The following is a 25,772-nucleotide window of genomic DNA, read 5'->3' as shown; positions in this document are numbered from 1 at the left end:
AAGTCGGACGCTTAACCGACTGCGCCACCCAGGCGCCCCTACAGAAGACGTCTTGAAATTCAAAGGGACCCAGTGCATGAGCTGAGATTGGACCCCACTCGGGGCCTGACTCCAAAGCCCAGCCTCCGCCTCGACCGCCACTCCGCCCCTCGAACTGACCCAGCAACACAGAAAATTCCCAGCGGACGAAGCCTTTGGGGGTCGAACTCAGAGAATCTAGGGTCGGGCACAGGGCCATGTGACTTGGGGCAAGTCTCCCGACCTCTCTGTACCGCGCTTTCTTTGTCTGCAAAGTGGGGATCGTAGTTGCCCGCGTCTCACAGGCTTGCTGTGACATTTCACTGACTATAGTCCTGCCCACGGCCGTTACCACCACAAAGAGTGTGGGGAGCGGGCAGATCCTGGAGGGAGGGCTGGTGGCTAAGAGGATCCTGGTACCTCCCTTGACTCGCCCACTTACCGAAACTGTGGATTGTTAACATCCACGTCCTGAAGTCCTTTTTGCCCTCAGACTAGTTTGGGAGCCCCTCACCGGCGGGTACGGGCTGGATCGCCTCCAGAGTCAAGGTCGGCGTGGAGCTGTTCCGTAACATCTGTGAAATGACCGCTGTGCGCCGTGGGGTAAAAGGCCACAGAGGGTCCTTCAACTTCCCGACCCTGGTGCGGCTTTCTCCTTGGACCTCCCGGGGTGCTGGCAGTGGCTGACAGAGGTCGGGGAGGGCAATGACTGGCCCCTTACCGACCCCACGTCACAGGCAGGCATTTTCTCCTAAATCTAGGGTGCGGCCGTATCCTCTCCCTCTTTCCTTCCTTCCCAGAGATAATGATTATGGGTAAATTCTGCTCTGTCGTTGTTCAGGGAGGATGCACCCAGAGCCTGGAAGGAGGCCCCAGGCTGGGTAGGCCTTCTTTCAAACGGACCCCTGCCTTCCTGGGAGTGGGGGCTAGAGGCGGGGAGGGGTGGACAGCTGTCACCCACAGGCCTCCCAGCAGAGGCAAACCAGGGGCAAACCTCCCCGCGAGAGAGCCTTGAATGGGGAGTCAGCCGTGAGTTACTGCTTCCCTGTCCCCCGCAGGCCCCCCGTGTACGGAAGGAAAAGCAAGTGTGGCTGTGCTTATGCGTGTTGTGGACTGTGGAATTCCTCATCTGTAAAACGGGGCCCAAATTCTCAAGTCACAGCAACAAAAACCGTTACCCCCATCTAGCATGGGCGAAACAGGCACGGCGCTCCCCGAGGGGCCACCGTCCTAGGCTGGGTGGCGATTTGCCAGTTCCTTTGAGCCCCACACCCTACCCACCACACCTTCGAGCATCAGGGCCACCTGACAGAGCTGAACAGCTGCTTAGCAGCCCCAAGAGAAGGGAGTGGATGCTTCTCTGGACGGAGCAAAGCTGAGGACATATCTCAAGGAGACCATTTGGGGAGGGGGGGGGTCAAGAGGAATCGACCTCACACGTGAGCAACACCCCCATGCCTTGTGTCTCAAGTGTCCTCTCGGGGTCCCCGGCTGGTCCGCCCACCAAGAAAGGAAGGGCAGGGCCTGGGAGAAGGGACAGCGGGGGGTCGGAGGTGATGGGAGCTGGAAGGGCAAGAAAAGGTGAAGAATGAGAATGGAATTCCAGGGCCAAAAATGATGGGAGGGGCGGGGAGGGGAGGGCAGAGTGGCTGATAGGGAGGGTCCCGAAGTCTCAAACGGCAGGTGGCCAGGGGGACCAGGGAGGCAGGGGCACCTGTAGGGTTAAGGAGTGGCTGACCTCAGAGGTCCACCCAGATCCCAGCATTTTCTGTTCCAAGAACCCACCCCCCCACCCATGTCCGGACAGCACGACACGCCGGCCTGTCACCCCTCCGTGGAACACAGGGAGGACCCTGGCCTCACATTCTCCAGACACCTCACACTTAAACCATAAGATTACTTCTAATAAAGGAATGCCGTGTGACACAGGATGCAGCCGGGAGGAGAGAAGGTCCTCACCCGGCTTTTAAACCCAGGTCCCAGCCTGGCTCTCGGAGCCTGTCAGTCATGACGAATTAGTGTCTGCATCAATCCTGTAATTATCCCATGAGCAGCACAATTATGCTTCATTGTACTTCTGTGCAAGTTAAAAGCATCAATTTACTCCATGTAAACATTAAGAATATATATATATATACACACATATACATATATATGTATATATATATATTCCACCACAAGTTTCAGAACTCTGTTCTGGCGCTTTCCTTCTTTGAAATACACAAAACCGCAGGAAAAAGCAGCCAGCAGCCTGGGGCCTCACGCTGGCTCATCAGAGAGGCCCTGCAGAGTGCCCCCTCCCTGCACACCTCCAATCCTACCCGTCCGATAGGAAGTGTCTGTTTTGCTTTGATGCTTTTGTGCAGGGCTTGGGGAGGTTTGGGGAGGCTTGGGAGAGATCCAGGAGAATGTCTCTGTCCTCCCGCCAGCCAGCCTTCTCCTCCATTCCAGAAAATAAACATTCATTATGGCCTCTGGGCAGACAAAGAGACCAGACCACACCAGGCATGGATTCCCCACACGGCCCACCCCCTCTTGTTTGGCCTGAGTCCTCCAGGGGCCACCTCTGAGCAAGGACAAGGACCACCAGGGCAGTCTGACCAGACCTGGAGGGTCAGGGCGGTGAGCTAGCCCGCTGGGGGCGGGGGGGGGGGGGGGGGTTGGGTCAGGGCAGTGAGCTAGTCCATTGGAGGGAAGGGAAGGGGACAGAATCTGTAGCACATGCTAAGGCAGGGTGTTCTTTTCTTTAACGTTTGATTTCTTTTTGAGACAGCAAATCCAAACAAAGTGGGCACTGCTCTGAGAGCACCAAGCCCGACGTAGGGCTCGAGCTCACGAACCAACTGCGAGATCACGACCTGAGACGAAGCCGGACACTCGGTCCGCCGAACCACCCAGGCGCCCCTGAGTCACGGGATTTCTAAAGCTTCCTTGGGCCGGGGCGCACAATTACCTCGAACACAAATATTTCTCCAAATAACCAGTCCACGCAGCACCGGGGGGAATTAATCACTTCCCGTGATGTCACCCCACATGCCCATCGCCACCGGCCCTGCCAGAGGGCTTAGCTCCTGGGCTGCCCTGGCAACTGAAACACCCCCTCTTCGGGAGGGCTTTCCCCCTTCGACCAGTAAGGCTAAGTAGAAACCCCTTGCTTTTGGCCTCAGCCGGAGCCAGACAACTGGCAATGGGGCAGAGGAGCCCCAAGTTCATCATGGGGTGGAATCCCCTCCTCCTGGTCAGCCCAGGCCCTGGGGGACCTTCAGGCTTCTTCTTCAAACCTTCCCAGGCTGACAGTCCCATGGCCCTTCTCTGTCTATCACAGACCCCATGGGCAGGAAGCCCTGCCTTCAGTCTACTTTTCAGCCAGCTTACTGCAGAACAAACTTTTGTTTTCTAGTTTCGAGACTCTCGGTGGCTATGTCCCTGGTCGCCACCCGTGCCCCGGTGAAGGCTCCTGAAAGGCTCTTTGGTGGGGGGTGCTCTCAAAACGCTCACTCAGGACCCCAGAGTAGCACCCCCTCCCAGAGTCAACCAGAGGCACAGCAGCGCGGGCCAGGCTGGGCAGCTCCCTCCTGCCCCACGGCTGGGCCAGTGCCCAAATCTGAGGGTGCCAAGATGCTTGGTGATCCCGAAGGGGGTCCCCAGACAGCACTGCCCTCCGCTCCCACCACACATGCCCCGATCTGTCCTCTGCTCTTCCTGCCCTCTGAGACGTGATGGCAGAGGGAACCCAAGTCCGTCCAGCCCCACAATCTGCACACTTGACCTCCACGCTGAACGCAAGAGGGGCTCGGCTCACCTTGTCGGGGCTCTGATGAGGAAATGAGGCCCAGCGAGGGCCAGTGACTTGGCCCCCTGCCAGACAGCACGTGAGCATCAGAGCCAGGACCAGAACCCGTGTCTCCTGGCTCCCAGTAAAATGCCTCTGGCCTTAGTCAGCAGCACTATGAGCGGCCCAAGTTTCTGAAATGACCTTCCATCTCCTCCAGCAGGGATGGAGACCATAGACAGTGTCAGAGCTGGAAAAGCCCCACCCCCGAGGTCCCTAAGTCCAGCTCCCTCAGCGACCAGCTTCTTGTCCTCTATTAACTCCTTGAATCATCTCTCTGACACTCCCCTCCTGATCCCAATCACCCGGGCTGGCCTCCAAGGATCGAGATGCCACACACCCCACACCTCCATTCAGACATACGGGTCGTGGGCAAGAAACAGAGGGCGGAATTCGGGACGATCTGGTCTTGAGCCCCAGGTCATTCCGCCATTGCACACGAGTTCCGCTTGGACGTCAGAACGCACCACCCGGGGCCCAGAGCTGGAACCCTTAACCACGGGCTTGAGGCCAGAGACCTGACCCCGGTGCCCAGGAGACAGAGCCCCAGGATGGGCCTGATACCCCAGCTCCTCCCTCCCAGACTCTCCATCCCACTCCCCCTACCCTGACGTCAGAGCAACCTCCTATGAGCACCCTCCAGCATGTTCGATCTGTCCACCGGGCACCCACCCCCCCTTGCCTTGGGGTCCTCCGGGGTGGCCCGGCCCAATGCAGCCAGGTGGCTGCCTCTATGCTCTCACCTGTGAACGTCCACGTACGTCTCGACTCCCACCACACACACGGCATAGGTGGGCTTCTTCAGGGACAGCTGCACCGCTCTCTGCAGGGCCATCCTGCGCCCCTGGCTCCCGGCCTCGGCGCGCCCTGTCTCCCCAGCTCCTCTCCTGGGCACCAAGTCACCAGGAAGGAGCGCACATTCTGATGGGTCGGTGATTTCCTCCTCCCTTTTAATTTCACCCTGTGACCTGATGAGCTGCCTAAGCCGAGTCCCCACCTCCTGGCTCCGCGCCCAGCCCTCCTCACTCGGGCTACCAATCCAGGAGGCCGGGAGAGGAGGCACCGAGGTCCCTCGGAGAGATGGGGGGAAATGGAGGGACCCCGAGGGAGGAGGGCTCAGCGGTCAGCGGGAGCTCCCCATCAGCCCAGCTTTGCCTCTGTTCTGAGACTCCTGGCTCTGAGGGCCGACCAAGTACCGGGTGGAGATCTTATCTCACGTGCTAAGAGATCAGGTCGCATATACAAAGCACAGTGCAGTCAGACCTCCGGGGCTCGAGTCCCCTTACAACCTAGAGCCCCTTACAACCTATGCTCTCGGGCAGTTACCCCACCTCTCAAGACTTTGTTTCCCAGCGCCGAAGACGGTAGTTATACCCGTTCCCTTCGGCTGGTGCGGATTCTCCAGAGATGGCAGAAGCCTCCCCCTCCCCCCCTGCCGGCGAGCACCCCTGGCCAGCCCGTGGGGAGGGCCCCTCAGAGGGAGCTCAGGGCAGTGGGCTGGGGACGGCTGATTCGTTTCTCAAAATCCCTTCTTTGCAGCTCTAGCCGGTGCCTGTCCTGCCTGTTGTCAGGGTGTTTGTGGAATCTCAGTGGGCAAGCATTCACTGAGCACCTGCTCCGTGTTGGGCCCCCCTTTAGGCGATGGGGACGCAGCTAAGAGTGAAACAGACCGCAGACCCTGCTCTGACAGCGTTTGTATTCTGGAAGACACGATTAAGAGTTGAGACGCCGGTGGCTTGGTCCTAGGGGCGGGGGAGGGTGGCTGGCGGACTGGACCCAGGCGTGAGAGAAAGAGGGGAGTCTGGGATGACAGGAGTGCTTCGGGCCGCAGCCGCTGGAAGGATAGAGCTGTGATAGAGACATGGGGAGGGCTGGGGGTGGGCAGGGCAGGCAGGGGGCTCGGCCGGCCCGTGTTGGACCAGTTAGACAGGAAGTGTCTATTAGGCCTCCAGGGGAAGCAATGCTTTGCGAGTAACGTGCTCCCTCCATACTGGGCATCGAGGAGGAGGAGGAAGAGGAAGAGAATTCCCTTGAGAAGCACGGGACACCCCCTTGGCCACAGCGTCCCCTCGTCCCCGGCAGCCATCGCACAAGGCAGAATGAGGACGCACAACCAGAACCCCCACCGTCCACAGGCCTGGGAGAGAGAGGGAGAAAGGAGGAACACGCTTGCCTGGGGGATGCCAGTCAGATGGGGCAGGAGGGGGACACAACCCCTGCTCCAGGAACCCCCGGCCTGACTAGGAAGACAGGAAGCATTAAAATGGCACAAACATTTTTCTTAAGTTTATTTATTTATTTTTGAGAGAGACAGAGACAGCACACGAGCAAGGGAGGGATGGAGAGAGAGGGAAAGAGAGAGAATCCCAAGCAGACTCAGTGCTGCCAGCACAGAGCCCAACGAGGGGCTCAAACTCACAAAACCATGAGATCGTGACCTGAGCTGAAACCAAGAGTCAGACGTTCAACCGACGGAGCCACCCAGGTGCCCCTCAAACATTTATTTGTTCAGTTTGATTTTGAAGATCTTCCTGAAATGTCTTTCTTTTTTTATCATTTTTTATGTTTATTTATTTTTGAGAGCAAGAGAGACAGAGCACAAGCAGGGGAGGGGCAGAGAGAGAGGGAGACACAAATCCGAAGCAGGTTCCAGGCTCTGAGCTGTCAGCACAGAGCCCAATGCAAGGCTGGAACTCATGGGCCTCAAGATCATGACCTGAGCCAAAGTCGGACACTTAACCGACTGAGCCACACCCAGGCGCCCCTGAAACATCTTTCTTTATTGCCAACATATCTGATTACAAATGTTCTTAATCTGCAAAGTTCTTTATACCCAATGGCACCAACACAGAGTCTAGGTTTACTCTGTGGACACAGGACCTAGCAACACAGCACAGGGGTCTCCAGGGGGGCACAATGGTTTCCACCCCACTCCCACCCCCACTCATCAGAACATGAGTCACTTTGTTCATATGTAATGTAATGTGGGGTGTAAAAAACAGGTTCCCAAAAAGCACATGGGTATATACCCATTAGAGAAGGATGGATGGATGGATGGATGGATGGATGGATGGGTGAGTGGATGGACGGATGGATGGATGGATGGACGGATGGACGGATGGATGGATGGATGGATGAGTGGATGGACAGATGGACGAATGGATGGATGGATGTATGGACAGATGGATGGATGGGTGAGTGGATGGATGGATGGATGAATGGGTGGATGGGTGGATGGGTGGATGGATGGATGGATGGATGAGTAGATGAGTGGATGGATGGGTAGATGGGTTGGTGGATGGATAGATGGTGGATGGATGAATGGATGGATGGATGGATGGGTGGATAGATGGATGAGTGGATGGATGGATGGACGGATGGATGGATGGATGGATGAACAGATGGATGGGAAAGAGAGAGGAAGGGAAGAAGGCAGGTTGTTGCATAAGGAGCTATTTGCAAAAATGACAATGATCATGGTGACAGTGATAAGGAGATGCTAGCAAACACCTGCTTGGCACTCACCATGTGCCAGGCACTGTTCTCAGCCCCTTCCATGTATTCACTCACCTAATGCTCACAATAATATTAGGTGGCAGGTACCAACTAAGGTGAGAATCCCAAGTTCAAATGGACCACAGCATGGGTGTACAGGATGTGTCTTTTGCAGGTTGTGGGCAGGGCAGGAGCCCGGGCAGGTCAGGGTGTCTTAAAGGAAATGTTCTCACAGCCAGAGGAAAGAGGGAGGGAATAGGAGAGAGGTGGCAGAGAGACTGAGAGGAACATCAGTGCATTCCCATTTTACAGATGAAGAAACCAAGGCACAGAGAAGTTAAGGGACCTTCTCAAGGTCTGAGCCTAGAAAGCAGCAGAGCCAAGATTCGAGCCCACGCCATCTGACCCTGGGTTGGCTTTTAACTGTTGACTGGGTCCCTGAGAGATAGAATATCTCTGATTTGGGGTGTGTTTTTTTTACCTTCTTCCTTATGCTTCTGTGTATTATTTGAAAGTTTTGGTAAGCAAATATTTTTACTATTGGAAAAAAATGAAGTCTCTCTTGGGTGCCTGGGTGGCTCAGTTAGTAGGTCATCTGACACTTGATCTTAGGATCATGAGTTCTGGCCCCACATTGGGCGTGGAGCCTACTTAAAAAAAAAAAAATGAAGTCTCTCTTTAAGAAAATATAAGACGAGTTTCCTGCTCTTGGCTTCCCTGCCCACCTTCGGCTCTTTGCCCGTTGCCTCCTTCCCTCCTTTCCTGGGCTTTTAGAACATTTCCTTTAAGACACCATGACCTGCCCGGGCTCCTGCCCTGCCCACAACCCGCAAAAGGCACATCCTGTTCACCTATGCTGTGGTCTATTTGAACTTGGGATTTCAGGCTTGATTGGTCAAATTTGGGAGGAGCAGGGGTGGGGGAGCTGAATGACCTCATTGGGTCAGGAAATGAGACACAGTGAAGCAGGGCAGAGGGGCAGAGGAGGAGGGGTGCTGTTTGAGTAGGCTGATCAGGGAAGAGCTCGCTGGAGAAAGGACATTGGAGTAGAGACCTGAAGAGGAGACCCTCAGGGACCTTCAGGGCTCTTCCAACCTCGGGCAACCTAGGATTCCATTAACCCAGGAGCCCCCACCTCCCATCCCCCCTTTCACAAAACGGGGTTGTGGAGCTAGAGCAGGGCTTCCAGACTCAGATGCCTTCGGGGGTCTGGCGGGTAACATAAGCGTGGGAAGAGCCAGGAGCATCGCAACAGGGCAAGTGGCAACTGGCGAAGGGAATAAAACCCGCTTTGCCCAGTGCATTAAAATTCAGTATTTCTTAAAAACAGAACACTATAGGTCAAGCAAAACCCATTTGTAAGTCAGACCTGTCCCCTTGGGCTATTGTTTGAGACCCCAACATGGACTCATTTAAAAAACTGGTGAAGGGGCACCTGGGTGGCTCGGTTGGTTACGCGTCCGCCTCTTGGTTTTGGCTCAGGTCATGATCTCGTGGTTCGTGAGATCGAGTCCTGCATCAGGCTCTGTGCTGATGGCTCAGAGTCTGCTTGGGATTCTCTCTCTCCCTTTTTCTCTCTGCCCCTACCCTGCTTGCTTGCTCTCTCTCTCTCTCTCTAAGTAAATAAATAAACTTAAAAAAATAATAAATAAATAAAAACTGGTGAATAAGGAGGGTGGTGGAAGGAAAAAGTCAGGCTGGGGAAGTCATTTGATGCCCAGGAGGGTAAAGCTACCTGGCCCCAGGTAAGCCTTGGCATCATTGGGGCAAGGAATCTGTCTGCCTCAAGCCTGGTGAGAAGTCAGAATGGGTTCTGGACTGCTCCCATATGCTTACTGATACCAAGTGTGGGCTCTCCTCCTCGGGGGACCCCTCTCCCAGCCCCCACACACCACCTGCGCCTGAGCTTACCTAGGATAGCCATCAGGGGAGGTGGCAGGGGGTAAGGGGGCTAACAGAGCCCAGTTCTCTGGACCCCCTGCCTGCGGCCTTTCTCCGCTCCCGGCATCCCTGAGTGCCACAGGGTCAGTTCCGCCTGCCTTCCAGGATTCTCCCATTTCAAGCTGGAAGGGCTTCTGAGAGCCCCTTAATTTTCCAGCTGGGGAAACCAAGGCTCAGAGAAGGGCGATGACAGACACGAAACAACAACCGTGGAGTCACAGGAGGCCAAGTCTGGATCCAAGGTTTTCATTCGTTCATTGAAGAAAACATCTCCTGGGCTCTTCTGTCTACATTGCTGTTCTGGGCATCAGAGCGGTCACCATCAACTCCTTATATTGACTCACCCCTCTGGGGTCTTCCGGGGTACCCCAACTGCCTCTCCCACCCCGGGCACCCAGGACAGGATCCTGGACCCCCTGTGGGCCTCGGGGGCTCTGACTCAACTCGCGCAAGAAAGCAGGGGACCCACCAATACTGCACAGCCAGAGAGCCTGGGGCCAGTGGCTCTAATAGCAGGAAGCGGCAAGGGCCATGAGTCACCCAACTCAATCCACACATCCCCTCAGAGCCGGAAACACAGGCCCAGGTCTCTGCCGGGCACCACGGACCTTCAGGAATCACTGACTCCCTCCTCGGCTCTGGGACGTCCCAGGTTCCGTGCGGCAGCGTCAGAGGCTTTAATGGCATCACGTGCAGGGCTGGGCTGGGCACGTACAGGCCCAGGGGGCTCGTGGTCAGGTGGAGTCAGCCCCACCCCCACAAGTGGCCGACTCAGCAGCCCCCCAGGCACATCACCTCCTTCTCTGCCCCCAGCTGGCTTTGTCCCATCTCAGCAAATGGTGTGGCCTCCAGCCCAGGTGCCAAGCCAGAGACCCAGGCAACCTCTCTGGTCTTCCCCTCCCTCGTCCCCAATATCCAGTCATCCCACCTGACTCATCAGCTCTAACTCCCAAACCCCTGTGGCCCCCTACACCTTGACTCTCACCCCCACCCCCACCCTGGTCCCGGCCACCGAGTCTGGGCCAAGACCTGAGCAGCCCCCCGCTCCCCCAGTCCCCAGGCTCACTACACCCCACACCACAAGTAGCAGTGACCTGTCTGAAACAGGCATCTGATCTGGCCTTCCCCCCTGACAAGGCTGCTCCAGCGTCCCGAGGCTCCCAGGTAAAGGAGGGTGGCTGGATGGGAGACGGACCCTTCTGTGGTTCCAGTCTGGGCTCCCGTCTGGGCTCAGCCATTTCTTAGATTTCAGAGCCCTGGGCAAATGATTAAACTCTTCGGAGGCGTAGTGCCCTGATGTGGAAAGCCTAGAATAATGTAGAAATTTTAAATGATGTATGTAAGGTGCCTGGGATATAGTTGATCATCAAGAAATAGAAACTGAGCCTGGTGTTCAAGCCCCCCGCCCCCCCAGAACAGGTCCCTGACAACCTCTTCTTCACTCAGTGCCAGACTCCTGTTCTCGCCCCCACCAACTGCCTGCCCTGGGTCTTTGCTCCCTGCCCTGGGGGGGTCTCCATAAACCTCTGCCCATCCCCAGCCCTCCTGCCTTCCCCTACAACTGCCCCCCAAACTCAACACTTCTAGTCTTTCCTGGACTTCAAAAAATTTTTTCTTAACCTTTATTTATTTTTGGGAGAGAGAGAGAGAGAGAAACAAAGCACAAATGGGACAGGAACAGAGAGAGGGGGGGAGACACAGAATCCAAAGCAGGTTCCAGGCTCTGTCCTGTCAGCACGGAGCCCGATACGGGGCTCAAGCTCACGAACCGCGAGATCATGACCTGAGCCGAAGTTGGAGGCTCAACCGACTGGGCCACCCGGGGGCACCCGGATGTCTTTCCTGGATTTTTATCCCATGTCCTAATAGAAAGAATTTGGGCCAGCTTACAAAATACACCCTGAATAAGATTAATTTTTAAATGAGAAAATTAAGTCAGAGAGCAGGGGAAGAAAGTAAAAACACAGGAATGGACGTCTACTCTGCTTGGTAGATCTAGCTGAAGACAGAGAGGCCCAGAGAGGGAGAGCAACTTGCCTCCAAATACACAGCCTCATAGAAGCAACGCGAAGCAGAAGACAGGGAATCAACCCCAGAGTTAGAAAGTTGGATTCTCAGGCTGCCTGATAGGGTTCCTTAAAAATCTCTTCTTTCCTGGGTCTCCCGGGCGGCTCAGTCGATTAAGCGTTCGGCTTCGGCTCAGGTCATGATCTCCCGGTTCGTGGGTTCGAGCCCCGCGTCGGGCTCTGTGCTATCAGCCCGGAACCTGCTTCGGATCCTCTGTCCCCCTTGGGCACCTACCATGGGCCAGGCCACGAGTAGAGGACCGAAACCCGACCGCATCCCGCCTTATAGGAGAGCATGGTTAATGGGGAATGCGGGTGTAGGAACGCTTTGTCACAAGGACGTTTTCCAAGAGCCGCGACAGGGAAATGTGCTGAGGCCCGGGGACACACGCAAGGAGAGAAAGACAGTAACGATCGCAGCCTGCGTTTTTTGAGCACTGTCTTTCATTCTTGTATCCGACCTAGGCAGCGAACTGCTGGGAGAGGGGGCAATCTAGTCCGAGGGAGTTTCAGGACACGTCCCTTGCTCAGGAGGGTGGAAACGGAGCCGCAGCCCCACCGGGGGACTCAGAGCGTGTGTGTTAATTGCCGCACTCTTCTGTCGTCGGTGCTTCCGGGCTGCAGGGGCCGCTGGCCTCACCCCTCCTGTCGCATCCCACGCACCCCCCAACTTCTGCCCTGGGGAGGCAAGACTGTCCTGTGTCTGACACAGAGACCAGACGGCAGGACTCAAGAGACACCCAGTCCAAGATGCCTCACACCATCAAGGCCATGTGAGCCCCAGCCACCCAACTCTCTCTGGCACCTTCACACCCTGGAACCTTCCATGACATGGGCCCTGGCCATCTGGCCCCCACTGGCCTTGGTCTGACTTGAGCCCTGGCGCTGGGGGACAGCCTGGGGGCAGACGCCCACCTCAGAGAGGGCCCTGATGGCTGGGGTGGGGGTGAGGGGGCACAGAGACTCCTAAAAAGCCGGGGAAAGAAGAGGCTTTAGAGATAAGCTGGAAGTTTCAGGGGGTTACATTTAAAACAGACAAAAGAGACACTCAGGGCCAAGTGAGGTGGGGGCCCAAAGCCCACCTGCTCACCCTTGACCCCCCCCCCCAGCCCTTGATAAGGAGCCTAGGGCTCCACAGATCCTCTCAGAAAGCCAACGGCCTGGCTGTCACCAATAATAAGCCCAGAGAGGGCCAGCAATTTGTCCACGGTCACACAGCTCGTCCTGTTTCTCCCACACAGGGAAGGAAGAAGGAGGGTGTAGGGAGGCCAGTAGTCGGACAGGCTGTACGACACTGGACAGAGCGTGGGTCCAACGGGCAGGTCCGGCCCTGGACCATCATTCACTGGCTGGGTGACCAAGCTTGACCCTTCTAGGACTGCTTTGGCCTCATCTGCAAAATGGGGCTCGTTACGTGCGCATTTGGTCCAAGAGCTGGGCTTTCCAACACGGTCCCCTTGATTCCAACACGGTCCCCTTGACACCTCCCATGCGGTGGCTGTGCTTATCCCCACTGTGCAGATGAAGAAACTGAGGTCATGTTTACAGAGCACTCAGCACGGGCTGGGCCCCTGGCGGGCACTCTACCTATCAGTTCCCCCGCTGGCCCCTCGAAGTCCACTGCCTCCAGGAAGCCGTCCCCGCATGCCTCTGGCCCCCAGGGAATGTTCTGTTGTCTAAGGAGCAGCCCCAGGCTCTGCTCCTGGAAACCACCTTTTAACCCCATTTTTCTCATCACTCTAGCAAGACTACATATTTCGAGGGCAGGGACGGGGTGTGGCCAGGCCTTCAGCTCTGGGGGATCAGGAAGCCGGCTCGAATGAAATCAGTCGACCAAGGCGGTAAAGGAGATCTCGGCCACCCACCCGCAGCCAGTCAGCAGCCAGCCGCCAAGTTCTCCAGGCAGGGGGTCCGGCCACCCGTTGACAAGCCCTCGCGCTCTATCTCTCGACCCTGTGGCCTTGGGGAGCCCAGCAGCGTCTGAGGGGCTGAGCTCCAGCTTTCTCCCCGCGCCAGCCTGGCCTTGTGGCTCAGTGAAGCCAGGCAGTCCTCCGGAGAGGAGAGGTGGAGGGAGAGGGGACAGAGAGATGCACAGAGACAGGAAGAAACCGGGAGAGACAGAGACAAAGGAAGCCCCACAGAGAACAAACGGACAGAAGAAAGACACGGAGAACGAACGGCAGGGACAAAGACAGACAAACTGCAAGACCGAGGGAGGGACAGAAACCAGGGAGAATAAAAGGCAGACACGGATGGAAAAGCAGAAGGAGCTGGGGCCAGGCAGACGAGAGCCCAGGAGCTCCGTGAGACGCAGAGCACAGAGGGTCCCCCTCTCAACTCCCTGCTTCCCCCAGGGGCTCCCTTTCCCCAAGCCTCCTGCTCCCGCACTCAGACATGTACCCATCACCTACTCTGCACCTGCCCTGGGTCCTGTGGCCACACGATCCCACCCCACCCCCCCACCCCTGCCACCACTGTGACCTGCCCACGGTAGTGGCCGTGTTTATCCCCACTGCGCAGATGAAGAAACTGAGGCTGGGAGCCATCAGGTGACTCAGTCAATCAAACTGGATCCACTACTGCCAGGGTACAGGAGGAAGTGCAAGGGGCAGAGAGACTGAGGCCCAGAGAGGGGAAGTGATTGGCTCTGGGTCACACAGCAGCCGGCCACAGAGCCAAAGGTAAAAGCCGGGCCCTCTGGAGCTTTGCCTGCTTGCAAAGAAGACACACTAAATCTCACTAAGTCTTCAGCCAGCGGGACCCAGGTCTTATTAGATGGCCCGTCGCCAACACCCTAGAGGCTGTCAGCACACCCCTGCCACATCCTTCTTGCGTCTCTCCTGCTATCGTTTCTGGGAAGTGCAGCTCAGGAAACCCCCAGACTTGTCGTCTCTGCCAGGAACCAGGATCGGGGCATCTCCACCACCACCCCCCTCCCCACCCCCTTCTGACTCAGACTGCCACACAGAACCGGCAAGAGACAGGGGGGCTGTTCCTAACTTTTGCTGACATCAGCTAAGCGTGTCCTCAGGCTCCCCACCAGGTCCCGATGGGTCCAGCCATAACACGCAAAACCAGGGCAGAACCCAGGGGAGCGAGGTCAGCAGGTGAGCACGTGTTCACCCACTGGGACTTGCAGCGTCAGGGAAACTTCTAGAAGCAGTACTCACTGCAAAGGATATAAAGACCCAGCCCAGAAAACAAACACAGGGGAACCTTGTTGGTTTGTTTTTTTCACCCCACCTGGGTTCTGAAGAAATTCTCCTTAATAAAATGTTTGTAAAGAAAATCCTATCAGCTTGGTGAGAGGCGTTGGCCTCTTAACAGCTCTTTCTTTCTCCTTCTGAACGTCTGTCTCCCCCAGAGGGGAGCTCTCAGGAGGGCAGGGGCACAGCACAGGCCTCGGCACCAACGGGGCCTGGCCGGTCATCACCGACGCTCCTGGAACGACCCATGGCTGAGGGAATTAAATGTTCGTGTGCAGGAGAAGATACTCATTATCTGTCTGACAAAAGGCCCACATCCGGGATACATTAAAAATGGCCTATAATCCACACGAAAAACAGAAACCACCAGCCCTGCGTAGTAAGCCGAGTAGGACACTCAACATTCACAGGCCACAGATGCCGAGCGGGAACCTTCGGGGAGAGTCCGTGCTCACAGCTGGCTTCCCCGGCTGGGACCCCTGGGCCCCTCGGGGGTCTGCTTCCACGGGGGCCTTTACCTCAGGGGTCTATTTTGCAAAGTCTCATGGAAAGAGGGGCCCGGTTACAGAGCCAGAGAACAAAGGGTAAAAGGAGAGGAGGATGGGAGACCCCCGGAGCAAAGGTAAGGGGAGCAGGAAGTCTCCCCAGATGGCCCCCCCTCCCCCCCCCCCGGTCACCCAGCTCAGTGCTAACAGTGGGGTGTGTGGGGAGGGTTCTGTTCGCCCCCAGATGGGCGGGGAGGCTCCCCAAGAGGCACCGGGCCAGGCGTCAGGAGCCCTGGGATCCGGGGCCAACACGCCGTGTGCATACTGGCAGGTGGCTTCGGGCACCGTCTCCGGGACCTCGGTCCTTACGTCTGTACCAGGAGAGGAAGGGGTAGCCGATCCTCGGAGCGCTCCCGCCACTGACCCTGAGAGCTGGTGAGGCACGCGCCTCCTGCTACCCCTCCCCCACGGGCTCCCCAACGGCATCCCAGGGCCCCCAGCCCCCGCGACGCCCCCAGGGAAGCCACAGTGAGGCCGGTCAGGGCTTGGCCGAGTCTGAGAGCCAACCGGCCCCAACGCGGGCCTGAAGGACCCAGCCTGACCCCGGCCCCCCGGCCTGGGAGTGCCCGCTGACAACGTGGCGTGGCAGGGCGGGCACCTCGTTGGTTCTGAGCCACCGCTCAGCTTTAGTGTGCTCTTCCTGTTCCCTGTGCTTCCCGTTTCCCCCGAGTCCCCGCGCGGCCTCTTTCTCCCTGATGTCCAGCGCTGGTCCCCAAGGGCCAGCCACGCACACAGCAGCCGCCCACAGCACAGTCCTCCGGCGTGCTGGCTGTGAAGGAGCCCCCGGTCTGAAGGGGTAGGCCCAGCCCGCACTCTGTGGGGTCCCCAGACCGAGTGTAGAGCCAAACTGCCTGTCCGACGGGAGCGTCCTCTCCGATGGGGGAGACACAGCCCCTACCCTTGGGAAGCTTCCGATCGGATGGGGAGGCACAGCCTCTGACCGTAGGGATCAGCTAGTCTCATGGGGGAAACACAGCTCCTACCTTGTAAGAGATAAGAGTTAAGCAAAGCTCCTCTCTCTTTATCAAGCCTTCCGATCTAAAGGGGGAGGCACAGTTCTGTCCCAGAGGAATCTCTAGTTCGATGGAGGAGCCCTAAGGAAAGTCTTCCTGGCTGTGAAAGGGACCCGTTCTACCACGCACGTCATTCTTAAACCCCACATTGACTCAACTTGTGGCAAAAAAACTTTCGCATATATACCGTCTTCCTTGACGTGCTTCCTTGACGTGCTTGATGTGTTATCACCACCCGGAAGCAAGGCCAGCCAGGGACTGGCCTCCCTGTTTGACAGACGAAGAAACTGTGGCCCAGAAGGAGAAGCGGCAGGGCCAAGGTCACACAGGAAGACGGGATTAGAGCCCAAGTTTATCTCCAGAGGGAAGGAGGGGAGGAAGGAGGCAAGAAAGAGGGATGGGCGCCTAAGGGAGCTGATGTTCCCATACCCTTGGCCCAGAAGGCCGGGCAGCTAAACGCCCCGTAACCAGTGCCCCTATGACGGCTGACTCAGGGGCGCCCAGAGCTGGTCTTTCTCCATCCTATTTGGGAAACATTTTTTATTCGCGAGAGGCCTGCCGTCCCGCCAGGCATTTATGAGCCTGGTTTATTGGTCTGGCCCAGGGAGCCTGGGGCACGGCTTCTATGTGAGCCACGGCTGGGCAGGGGCTGGAAATCGCCAATGGTCAGAGCCAGAGGGTCCCCAGGGCTGAGTTAGCCCCACTCCTGCCTTTTAGAGAAGGGAACAGTGAGGACCAGAGGAAGGGCAAGGACTTGCCCAAGGTCACGGAGCGCCTCAGCAGCACGGCTCGGCCCCCTAACCCTTGTCGGGCGCTCTCCCAGCCTGGGGCCAAGTAGAACAGGTCTGCACCTCAACCTGTCCTTGTGGGAACAGCCCAGGTGGCAGAAAGATCTTCTGTATTGGGGATATTTGGGGACTGGTTTGGGGCTGAACCCCCTTCCCCACCCCTGGCTCTGTACTCCCCCAGAGTATCCCCTGAGGAGGCCGACCCAGGTTCTGGCCGTGGTAGGGATTTGCCGAGGTTTGGGTGGGGCGTAGGATCACGTCGTCCCTCCTTCCAGCCCCCCACCATCAGCCACCAGGATTCCCTAGGGAGGAGAAGAGAAAGCTAGGGGAAGGAAGCAGAGGAACATACTATTTACGGAGCGGCTCCAGTGCACCAGCCCAGAGAGAGCCCTGGAACATGAGCTCATCACAACCGTTGTCAGGCTGGGCCCGTTTACGAGAGGAACTGGAGGTTCACAGATGTTGAGACACTTCACCCAAGGTCATGCAGCACCTGTGTGGGGAGCTGGAATGCCAGCCCGGCTGTCTGCCTCTGAAGCCCACGCTCTAGTTCTCCGTTGTACCCGCAGCTTCGGGAAGGGTCCCAGGGGCTGCCCGCCTCCTCTGAGCTGTCTACCTCACAGGATAGAGGTCCCGTGGAGGCAGGGTTCTTCTAGCCGTGGCCCACAGCTGACCTTGCCGCCTCCCGCCGCATGCTGCAGCCTTGGCCTGGAGCTTCCTGAGCAAACCTAAACTCCCTGCAGGGAACAATGGGGCAGGCCTAGCCACAGCTGACCTTGGGGTATGTTTGACCCCATGGGGATTCCCCAGGCCGGTGCCAGGCAGCACGAGGGGCCCCGCTGAAAAGGGTTCGTGGCCACACTCAAGTTCATACAGCTCCAAGCCTGGGATGGGAGTTCAGAGGCTCCAAGCCTGGGATGGGCATTTTGCTGGCCTCCTCTGAGCCTCAGTTTCCAGAGGCTGTTCGCTGACAGTCTGCGATGCATGAGTCCGCACATGCCTGATGGGGCTCAAAGGTTCAGGCAGGACCACTGCTGAGCAAGGGTGCTTAGGAAGGGACCGGGCCAGCAGGAGGGGTGAGTTCCCAGACTGTCCCTCTCTGGTAGGACTGTGTCATCCCTCACGAGCTGTGGCATGAGCAACTCTACGAGGGTGCGACCAGCAGGGGGTTTGGCTTGGGTGAGGGTGTGTTTTGTTGGTCTGGAAAGCCAATCGTGTAAAGCATTCACCAGCATGCCACGGGTTGTATGGAGAAGTTATATTTTTCTCGAGATGTGTCCATTACGTCTAAGCCTTCACATTTGTTGGCAGACGTTTTTTCTTTCATGTAAATTTAATTTTCGCCACGAAAGAAAGATAAATTGGGCTTCGTCAAAATTTAAACCGTTTGTGCTTCAAAGGACGATATCCAGAAAGCGAAAGACAATCGAGAGAATGGGGGGAAATATTTCCAAACTGCCATCTAACAAGGGTCTAACATTCAGAACGTATCAAGAATTCTTACAGCTCAACAGTGAAAAGACAACCCGATTACAAAACGGACACAGGATTTTTGTCTTTAAGTGTATGTGTTTATTTTGAGAAGGAGAGACAGCGGGCGCAAACAGGGGAGAGGCAGAGAGAGAGAATCCCAAACAAGCTCCGCGTTGTCAGCACGGAGCCCAACATGGGGCTCGATCCCACAAACCGTGAGATCATGACCTGAGCCGAAATCGAGAGTCGGACGCTCAACCGACTGAGCCACCCAGGCGCCCCTACACAACGGACGAAGGATTTAAATGACATTTTTCCAAAGGAGACATCCAGGTGGCCAACAGACACATGAAAAGACGCTCAGCATCACGAGTCAGTAGGGTGAGAGAGCACCTCACACCCACCAGAATGGCTACTATCAAAAACACGGATGCGGCGCCTGGGTGGCCCCGTGGGCTGAGCGTCCGACTTCGGCTCAGGTCACGATCTCGCGGTTCGTGGGTTCGAGCCCCGAGTCGGGCTCTGTGCTGCCGGCTCGGAGCCTGGAGCCCGCTTCGGATGCTGTGTCTCCCTCTCTCTCTGCCCCTCCCCTGCTTGTGCTCTGTCTCTGTCTCTCAAAACTAAATAAACATTAAAAATATATATATATATATAAAAAAAAACAGATAATGACAAGTGTTGGCAAAGATGGGGAGACACCGGAGGCTTTAGACAGCTGGTGGGGATGTAAAATGGTGTAGCTGCTTTGGAAGTCAGCTGGGCAGCCATAGGGTGATTTGACGGTTCTGCGATCACCCCAGGAAGGGGCTCCCGCCCTGGGGGCTTCCGTCAGAGAGGAAGCAGAGGCACCTCCCTGGAGGCCTGAGCTGCTTGCATGTTTGCAAGTGGGACCGAGAAGCTCCCAGAAGCAAAGACCCGTTGTAGCCAGAAACCAGCTGAGCCCACTGGTTTCCAGATGTTGTCTTCCAACTATTGTTTGGTTCCTAATTTCCTTTGACCGACAAGTTATTGAAAGGGCCATGTTTGAAAATTTCCAAACGAACGGGTTTTTCTCACTCTCCTTCCTGAGCTCTAAGTTAATTGCAGTAGAGTCAGATGCAGTCTGGATGATACGATTTATCCCGATTCTGTTGAGACTTGCCTTACGGGCAGTGTTCACATGGCCAGTTTTCACTTACATTCCTGGGCTTGAGAAGAATATGCGTTTGTCCGTGATTAAGGTTCAGAGCCTCAGATCTGTTGAGCGGATGGAGACTTATTTGTGTTTATCAAACTTTCTTTTTTTTTTTTTTATTTATTTTTGAGAGAAAGAGAGAGGCAGAGAGAGCGCGAGACACAAATCCGAAGCAGGTTCCAGGCTCTGAGCTGTCAGCACAGAGCCCAACGCGGGGCTCGAACTCATGAACCAAGAGATCGTGACCTGAGCCGAAGTCGGACGCTCAACCGACTGAGCCACCCAGGGGCCCCCTGCGCTTGTCAAACTTTCTATTGGCTACTGATTTCTAATCCGCCTCATTAATTAGTGAGATATGTTAAAATCCCCCCCCCCCATTCATAGATCTGCCCAGTTCTCAGAGTTCCACCAATTTTGCCTTCATATATTTTTGTGACTTTTGTGTTTTTATATGTGTGATATTTTGGGGCGCCTGGGTGGCTCAGTTGGTGAAGCATCCGACTTCGGCTCAAGTCATGATCTCATGGTTCATGAGTGTGAGCCCCGCATCCGGCTCTGTGCTGACAGCTCAGAGCCTGGAGCCTACTTCGGATTCTGTGGCTCCCTCTCTCTCTGCCCCTCCCCACGCATGCTCTGTCTCTCAAAAATAAATAGACATTAAAAAAAAAATTTTCTAGGGGCGCCTGGGTGGCGCAGTCGGTTGGGCGTCCGACTTCAGCCAGGTCACGATCTCGCGGTCCATGAGTTCGAGCCCCACGTCGGGCTCTGGGCTGATGGCTCAGAGCCTGGAGCCTGTTTCCGATTCTGTGTCTCCCTCTCTCTCTACCCCTCCCCCGTTCATGCTCTGTCTCTCTCTGTCCCAAAAATAAATAAACGTTGAAAAAAAAATTTTTTTTTTTTTAATTTCCTATATGTGTGATATTTTAACTGTTTTAGATTTTTATGTGTGATTAGGGCTTCCTGAAATGGACTGAGAAGTGACCACTCCTCTTCCATTTTCGGGAAGAGATTGTGTAGAATTGGCGTTAATTCTTTCAACGCGCGGTAGGATTCTCCAGCGAAACCATCTGGGACAGATTTCTTTTTGCGCCGTCTCTAAATTACGAATTCAATGTCTTTAATAGGTATAGAACTAACTTACCTATTTCACACCAGGCGAATTTTAGCTGTTTGTGTTTTCTGAGAAAGTGGTCCATTTCACCTAAGTTCTCAAACTTGTGTGTAGAGCTGTTTGTATTTGTCCCTTATTATCCCTTTAATATTTGCAGGATCTCTATTTTTTTTTTAATTTTTTTTTAATGTTTATTTATTTTTGAGACAGAGAGAGACAGAGCATGAACAGGGGAGGGGCAGAGAGAGAGGGAGACACAGAATCTGAAATGGGCTCCAGGCTCTGAGCTGTCAGCACAGAGCCCGACGCAGGGCTCGAACTCACAGACCATGAGATCATGACCTGAGCCGAAGTCAGAAGCTTAACCGACCGAGCCACCCAGGCGCCCCTGCAGGATCTCTATCGATATCCGTGGCTTCACTCCCGGTGTTGACAATATGTGCTTTTTCTCTTTTTCCCCTGTCAGTGTCCCTAGACATTCGTCAATTTATTTATTTATTTATTTTTTAATGTTCACTTTTGAGAGACAGAGTGAGAATGGGGGAGGGGCAGAGAGAGGGAGACACAGAATCCGAAGCAGGCTCCAGGCTCCCAGCTGTCTCAGCACAGAGCCCGACACGGGGCTGGAACCCACAAACCACGAGATCATGACCTGAGCCGAAGTCAGTTGCTTAACTGACTGAGCCACCCAGGCGCCCCAAGACATTTGTCGATTTGATCGATCTCCTCAAAGAACCAGCTTTTCGTTTCATTGATTTTCTCTGTTGTTCTCCTGTTTTGACTGCATTCGTTTTTTGCTCTTATCTTTATTATTTTCTTCCCTCTGCTTGCTTTGGCTTTTCTTTTGCCCTTCTTTTCCTAACTTCTCACAGTGGGAGCTTGGAATAGTGATTTGAGACTTCGACATCTCCTTTCTAAACAAGCATTGAGTGTAGATTTCGCTCTCGGCACTGTGTTCACTGTGTCCCACACATTTTGATACGACGTATTCCAGGGGCGCCTGGGTGGCGCAGTCGGTTAAGCGGCCGACTTCAGCCAGGTCACGATCTCGCGGTCCGTGAGTTCGAGCCCCGCGTCGGGCTCTGGGCTGATGGCTCAGAGCCTGGAGCCTGTTTCCGATTCTGTGTCTCCCTCTCTCTCTGCCCCTCCCCCGTTCATGCTCTGTCTCTCTCTGTCCCAAAAATAAATAAACGTTGAAAAAAAAAATTTTTTTTGATATGACGTATTCCAATTTTCATTCAGCTCCGTATACTCTTTACTTCTCTTGAGACTTCCTCTTTGACCCACGGATCACTGACAGGTGTATTTTTTAGTCTCCAGGAGTTTGGGGGTTTTCCTGTTACCTTTCTGGGATTCATTTTTATTTTAATTCCATTCTGGTCAGGGAATACGCATGGTATGATCTCAACTCTTTTCCATTTTGCTGCTGGGATGATCCTGAAGACAGTTCTGTCTGCGGTGTTCAGCTGGAGGAGAGTGGTTTATTATCTAAGAGGGTCCTGTGTTCCCCAGCTGCCTCCTTTCCGGTGCTTTGGCTCAAGAAGATAGACTTTTGTGGGACTTTTTTTGTCTGTGCCTGTTGATATTTCTGGGTTACTACCTTCTCTGGTATCCAGTCTGGGATATACAAAAGAAAGGCAAAAAGATGGGGCACCTGGGTGGCTCAGTCGGCTGAGCATCCGACTTCGGCTCAGGTCACGATCTCATGGTTCGTGAGTTCGAGCCCCGCGTTGGGCTCTGTGCTGACAGCTCGGAGCCTGGAGCCTGGTTCAGATTCTGTGTCTCCCTCTCTCTCTGCCCCTCCCCGCCCACGCTGTCTCTCGCTCTCAAAAATAAATTTTTGAAAACATTTTAAAAAAGAAGAAAGGCAACAAGAAAAGCCAGGAAACCCAGCTTTATATATTTTGAACTCATGTCAGAACTGTTCCAGCTTTCCAGTGTGCTGAACCTTTTAACATGATGTGGCAAGCCCCTTCATTCTCTATTTATTTATGTATAATTATTCTGTTATTATAAACAATCACAGTGTTGTTGCCTCATAATGGTTTATCCACAATTATTAAAGCCACACCAGTTTCCTCTAGGTTGACATTTCTTTTCATCTGTCTCTTTTCTTCTACTCTTCGAACTTTCTGTGATTTAATACCAGGGGGTTTCTTTTAGTACAAAGTTGTGCTTTTGCATCCACTCGGACTATATATGCCTTTAAAATGGATAATATATTGGGCGCCTGGGTGGCTCAGTCACTTAAACGTCTGACTTCGGCTCAGGTCATGATCTCATGGTTCGTGAGTTTGAGTCCCACATCGGGCGAGCTCGAGCCCCGCTTCGGGTGAGCCCCACTTTTCTCTCTCTCTCTCTCCCCCTCGTGGGATTCTGTCTCTGTCTGCCTCTCGTTCACTTGTGCCCCCCCCCCCCAAAAAAAAGTAGTATGGTCTACTTCCAAGTATGGTCACTGCTGACTCATCGGTTTTGTACATTCGAATATTCAAGTCCCTGCTATGAGCCAGGCACTGTTCTAGGGGCTGAGATATGGCAGTGAACCAGGGAGCCAGAATCCAAGCCCTAGGAGACAACAAACACATGACTAACACATATATTGTCCAGGGATGAGAATTCCAAGCAGCTTATGTAGATACTCTGCCTTCAAGGAGGTACAGCCTAATTATGGGCGGCACATAATGACTTTCTTCCAATGCGCAGAGCATGGAAAGGGGGAAGAAAGAGTGACTTCACAATGGGGTATATACTTTCCGGGGCCGCCGTAACAAAGTACCACAGACTGACTGTCTCAAATTCTGGAGGCTGGAATTTTGAGATTGGCACATCCAGAGGGTTGGTTCCTTCTGGTTCTTTCTGGTTGGTTCCAGTCATATTGGATTGGGGCCCAGCTAACAACCTCATTTTGACTTGCTTCTCTCTGTGAAGACCCTAGCTCCAGATAAGAGGGTTAGGACTACAGCATATGGATTTAGGGAGTGGGGTGGTACACAATTCAACCCACAGCAGGTGGAGGAAACTGACCAACACACCCTCAGCCAGGTGATCAAGGTTAACGCCAACAGCAGTAAGGCACGGTGCTCAACACCATAGAGCAGGGCCAGGCTGGTGTTTGGTACAGGGATCAGGAAGCCTCTCTGGCCGAGTGACATTTGAGTAGGGACCTGAAGGAAGCAAGGGAACAAACAGTGAGGATGTCTAGGGGATCTGAGTGCTGGGAAGGGGAACAGAATGTGCAAAGCCAGGAGCTTGGTTAGCACATCCAAGGACCTCCTGGGAGGCCAGTGTGGCCAGAGGTGGAGGAAGAGGGACAGGATGCTAGGAGATGAGGTCAGAAAGCGGAAGGCAGATTCGTGTTGACCTTGAAGGCGGAAGGAAGGGTCTCACGCATCCGCATGAGATTAGGAATCACGGCAAGGGTTTGGTTAGAGGAGACATGATTTGGCCCAGTTTCTACCACAATCCCTCTGACCGCCTTGCCGACCACAGATCATGGCAAGCAAGGGTGAAGCAGACAGACCGGTTAGAGACAGCAGTAATAATCCCGATGAGAACCCAGCAGTGGAGCAGGTAAAAAGTGGTCAGATTGAAACTGTTTTTTGGGGGCGCCTGGGTGGCGCAGTCGGTTAAGCGTCCGACTTCAGCCAGGTCACGATCTCGCGGTCCGTGAGTTCGAGCCCCGCGTCGGGCTCTGGGCTGATGGCTCAGAGCCTGGAGCCTGTTTCCGATTCTGTGTCTCCCTCTCTCTCTGCCCCTCCCCCGTCATGCTCTTTATCTCAAAAATAAATATTTAGAAAGAAAGAAAGAAAGAAAGAAAGAAAGAAAGAAAGAAAGAAAATGAAAGAAAAAGAGAGAAAGAAAGAAAGAGAATGAAAGAGAGAAAGAAAAAAGAAAGAGAATGAAAGAGAGAAAGAAAAAAGAAAGAGAAAGAAAGAAAGAAAGAAAGAAAGAAAGAAAGAAAAGGACTAAAGATTGACCCCAGCCAGACCTCCCAACTTTTTCCATATCATGACACACAGAGAAAACACCAATGTGGGTCTGGCCACAGGGAACAGACAAGGCTGCTCAGGGACAGACAGAATGTGACAGACTCAGCATCTCCGGCCACCCTGGGCCCTGCCCGATGCCCCACGAGCTGAATGAACCCACATCTGGGCATCCAGGACCCTTCCCTGCACGGCACCCTGGTCGAGAAGCTCTGGATGACCGGGTCAGCCACAGGGACGTTGTTGGTCACCCTGACTGGAGCTGGGACAGTGGGCCATTTTTTAACGTTTATTTATTTATTTTGAGAGAGAGCAAGAGACAGAGAGAGTGCAGGAGGGGCAGAGAGAGAGGGAGACAGAGGATTCCAAGCAGGCTCTGCACTGTGGGCGCAGAGCCTAACATGGGGCTCGAACTCACGAACCATGAGATTATGACCTGAGCCGAAATCAAGAGTCAGATGCTTGACTCACTGAGTCACCCAGGCACCCCACCTTTTTTCCCTTTAAACTGAGTTTGCTCCTCATTCCGTTTTCCCCCTCCATTTAGACGTTATATCCTCTGTCTGTCTCCTTTCAGTAGTTGCCCGGAAGCAGAGGTCGGCAAATGTGTCCTACAAAGTGCCCAGTAGTAAAAATTTCAGGCTTCACGGGCCATACCATCTGTGAAGCAATCGCTCGACTCTGCTTCGGTAGGTAGCGTGAAAACGGCCATAAACGAGACCTCAAGGAAGGGGCGTGGCTGTGTTCCAATAAAACTTTATGTATAAAAACAGGCACGGAGCCTAATTTGGCCCAAGGGCCCCAGTTTGCAGACCTCTGTCCTAATGGCATGTGCGTAAGTCACGTTCCTGCAAAACAGCAAAACCACCTTAGACAATGTTAAACCCCGTCACCACCCCCCCCGCCGGACTTAACGTGCTACCGTTGTCTGGTGTTTTCACCGTATTTTTTCAAGCCCTCAGAAAAAAAAGACATTACTACCACTAATTATAGATTCGGTGTTTAATTAGATTTAGCCACATGTCTGCAGTGTTCATTACTCACAGTTCCATCTGCGGCTCAGACTTCCCTTCTCAGATCGTGCTCTGGCTTCCTGAAGCACATCCTTTACCACCCCCTCTAAA

At 54.5% G+C, this 25,772-nt stretch overlaps 1 protein-coding gene across 1 annotated transcript in view; it reads right to left on the bottom strand.

Annotated features, from left to right (window-relative positions):
- Positions 1-4,830, bottom strand: part of PADI1 (peptidyl arginine deiminase 1) — a 38,018-nt gene extending 33,188 nt beyond the window's left edge. Inside the window, exon 1 of the mRNA XM_045475816.1 lies at positions 4,594-4,830. Coding sequence (XP_045331772.1) covers positions 4,594-4,685 — 92 coding nt within the window. The 5' untranslated portion in view covers positions 4,686-4,830. The remainder of the gene's footprint in view (positions 1-4,593) is intronic.
- Between the last annotated feature and the right edge of the window lie 20,942 nt (positions 4,831-25,772).

The sequence above is a fragment of the Leopardus geoffroyi genome, chromosome C1 (genome assembly GCF_018350155.1).
Source record: "Leopardus geoffroyi isolate Oge1 chromosome C1, O.geoffroyi_Oge1_pat1.0, whole genome shotgun sequence".
Classification (NCBI taxonomy): domain Eukaryota; kingdom Metazoa; phylum Chordata; class Mammalia; order Carnivora; family Felidae; genus Leopardus; species Leopardus geoffroyi.
The sequence above is the reverse complement of the archived record's forward strand: the minus strand, read 5'-3'. Positions and strand labels throughout refer to the sequence as shown.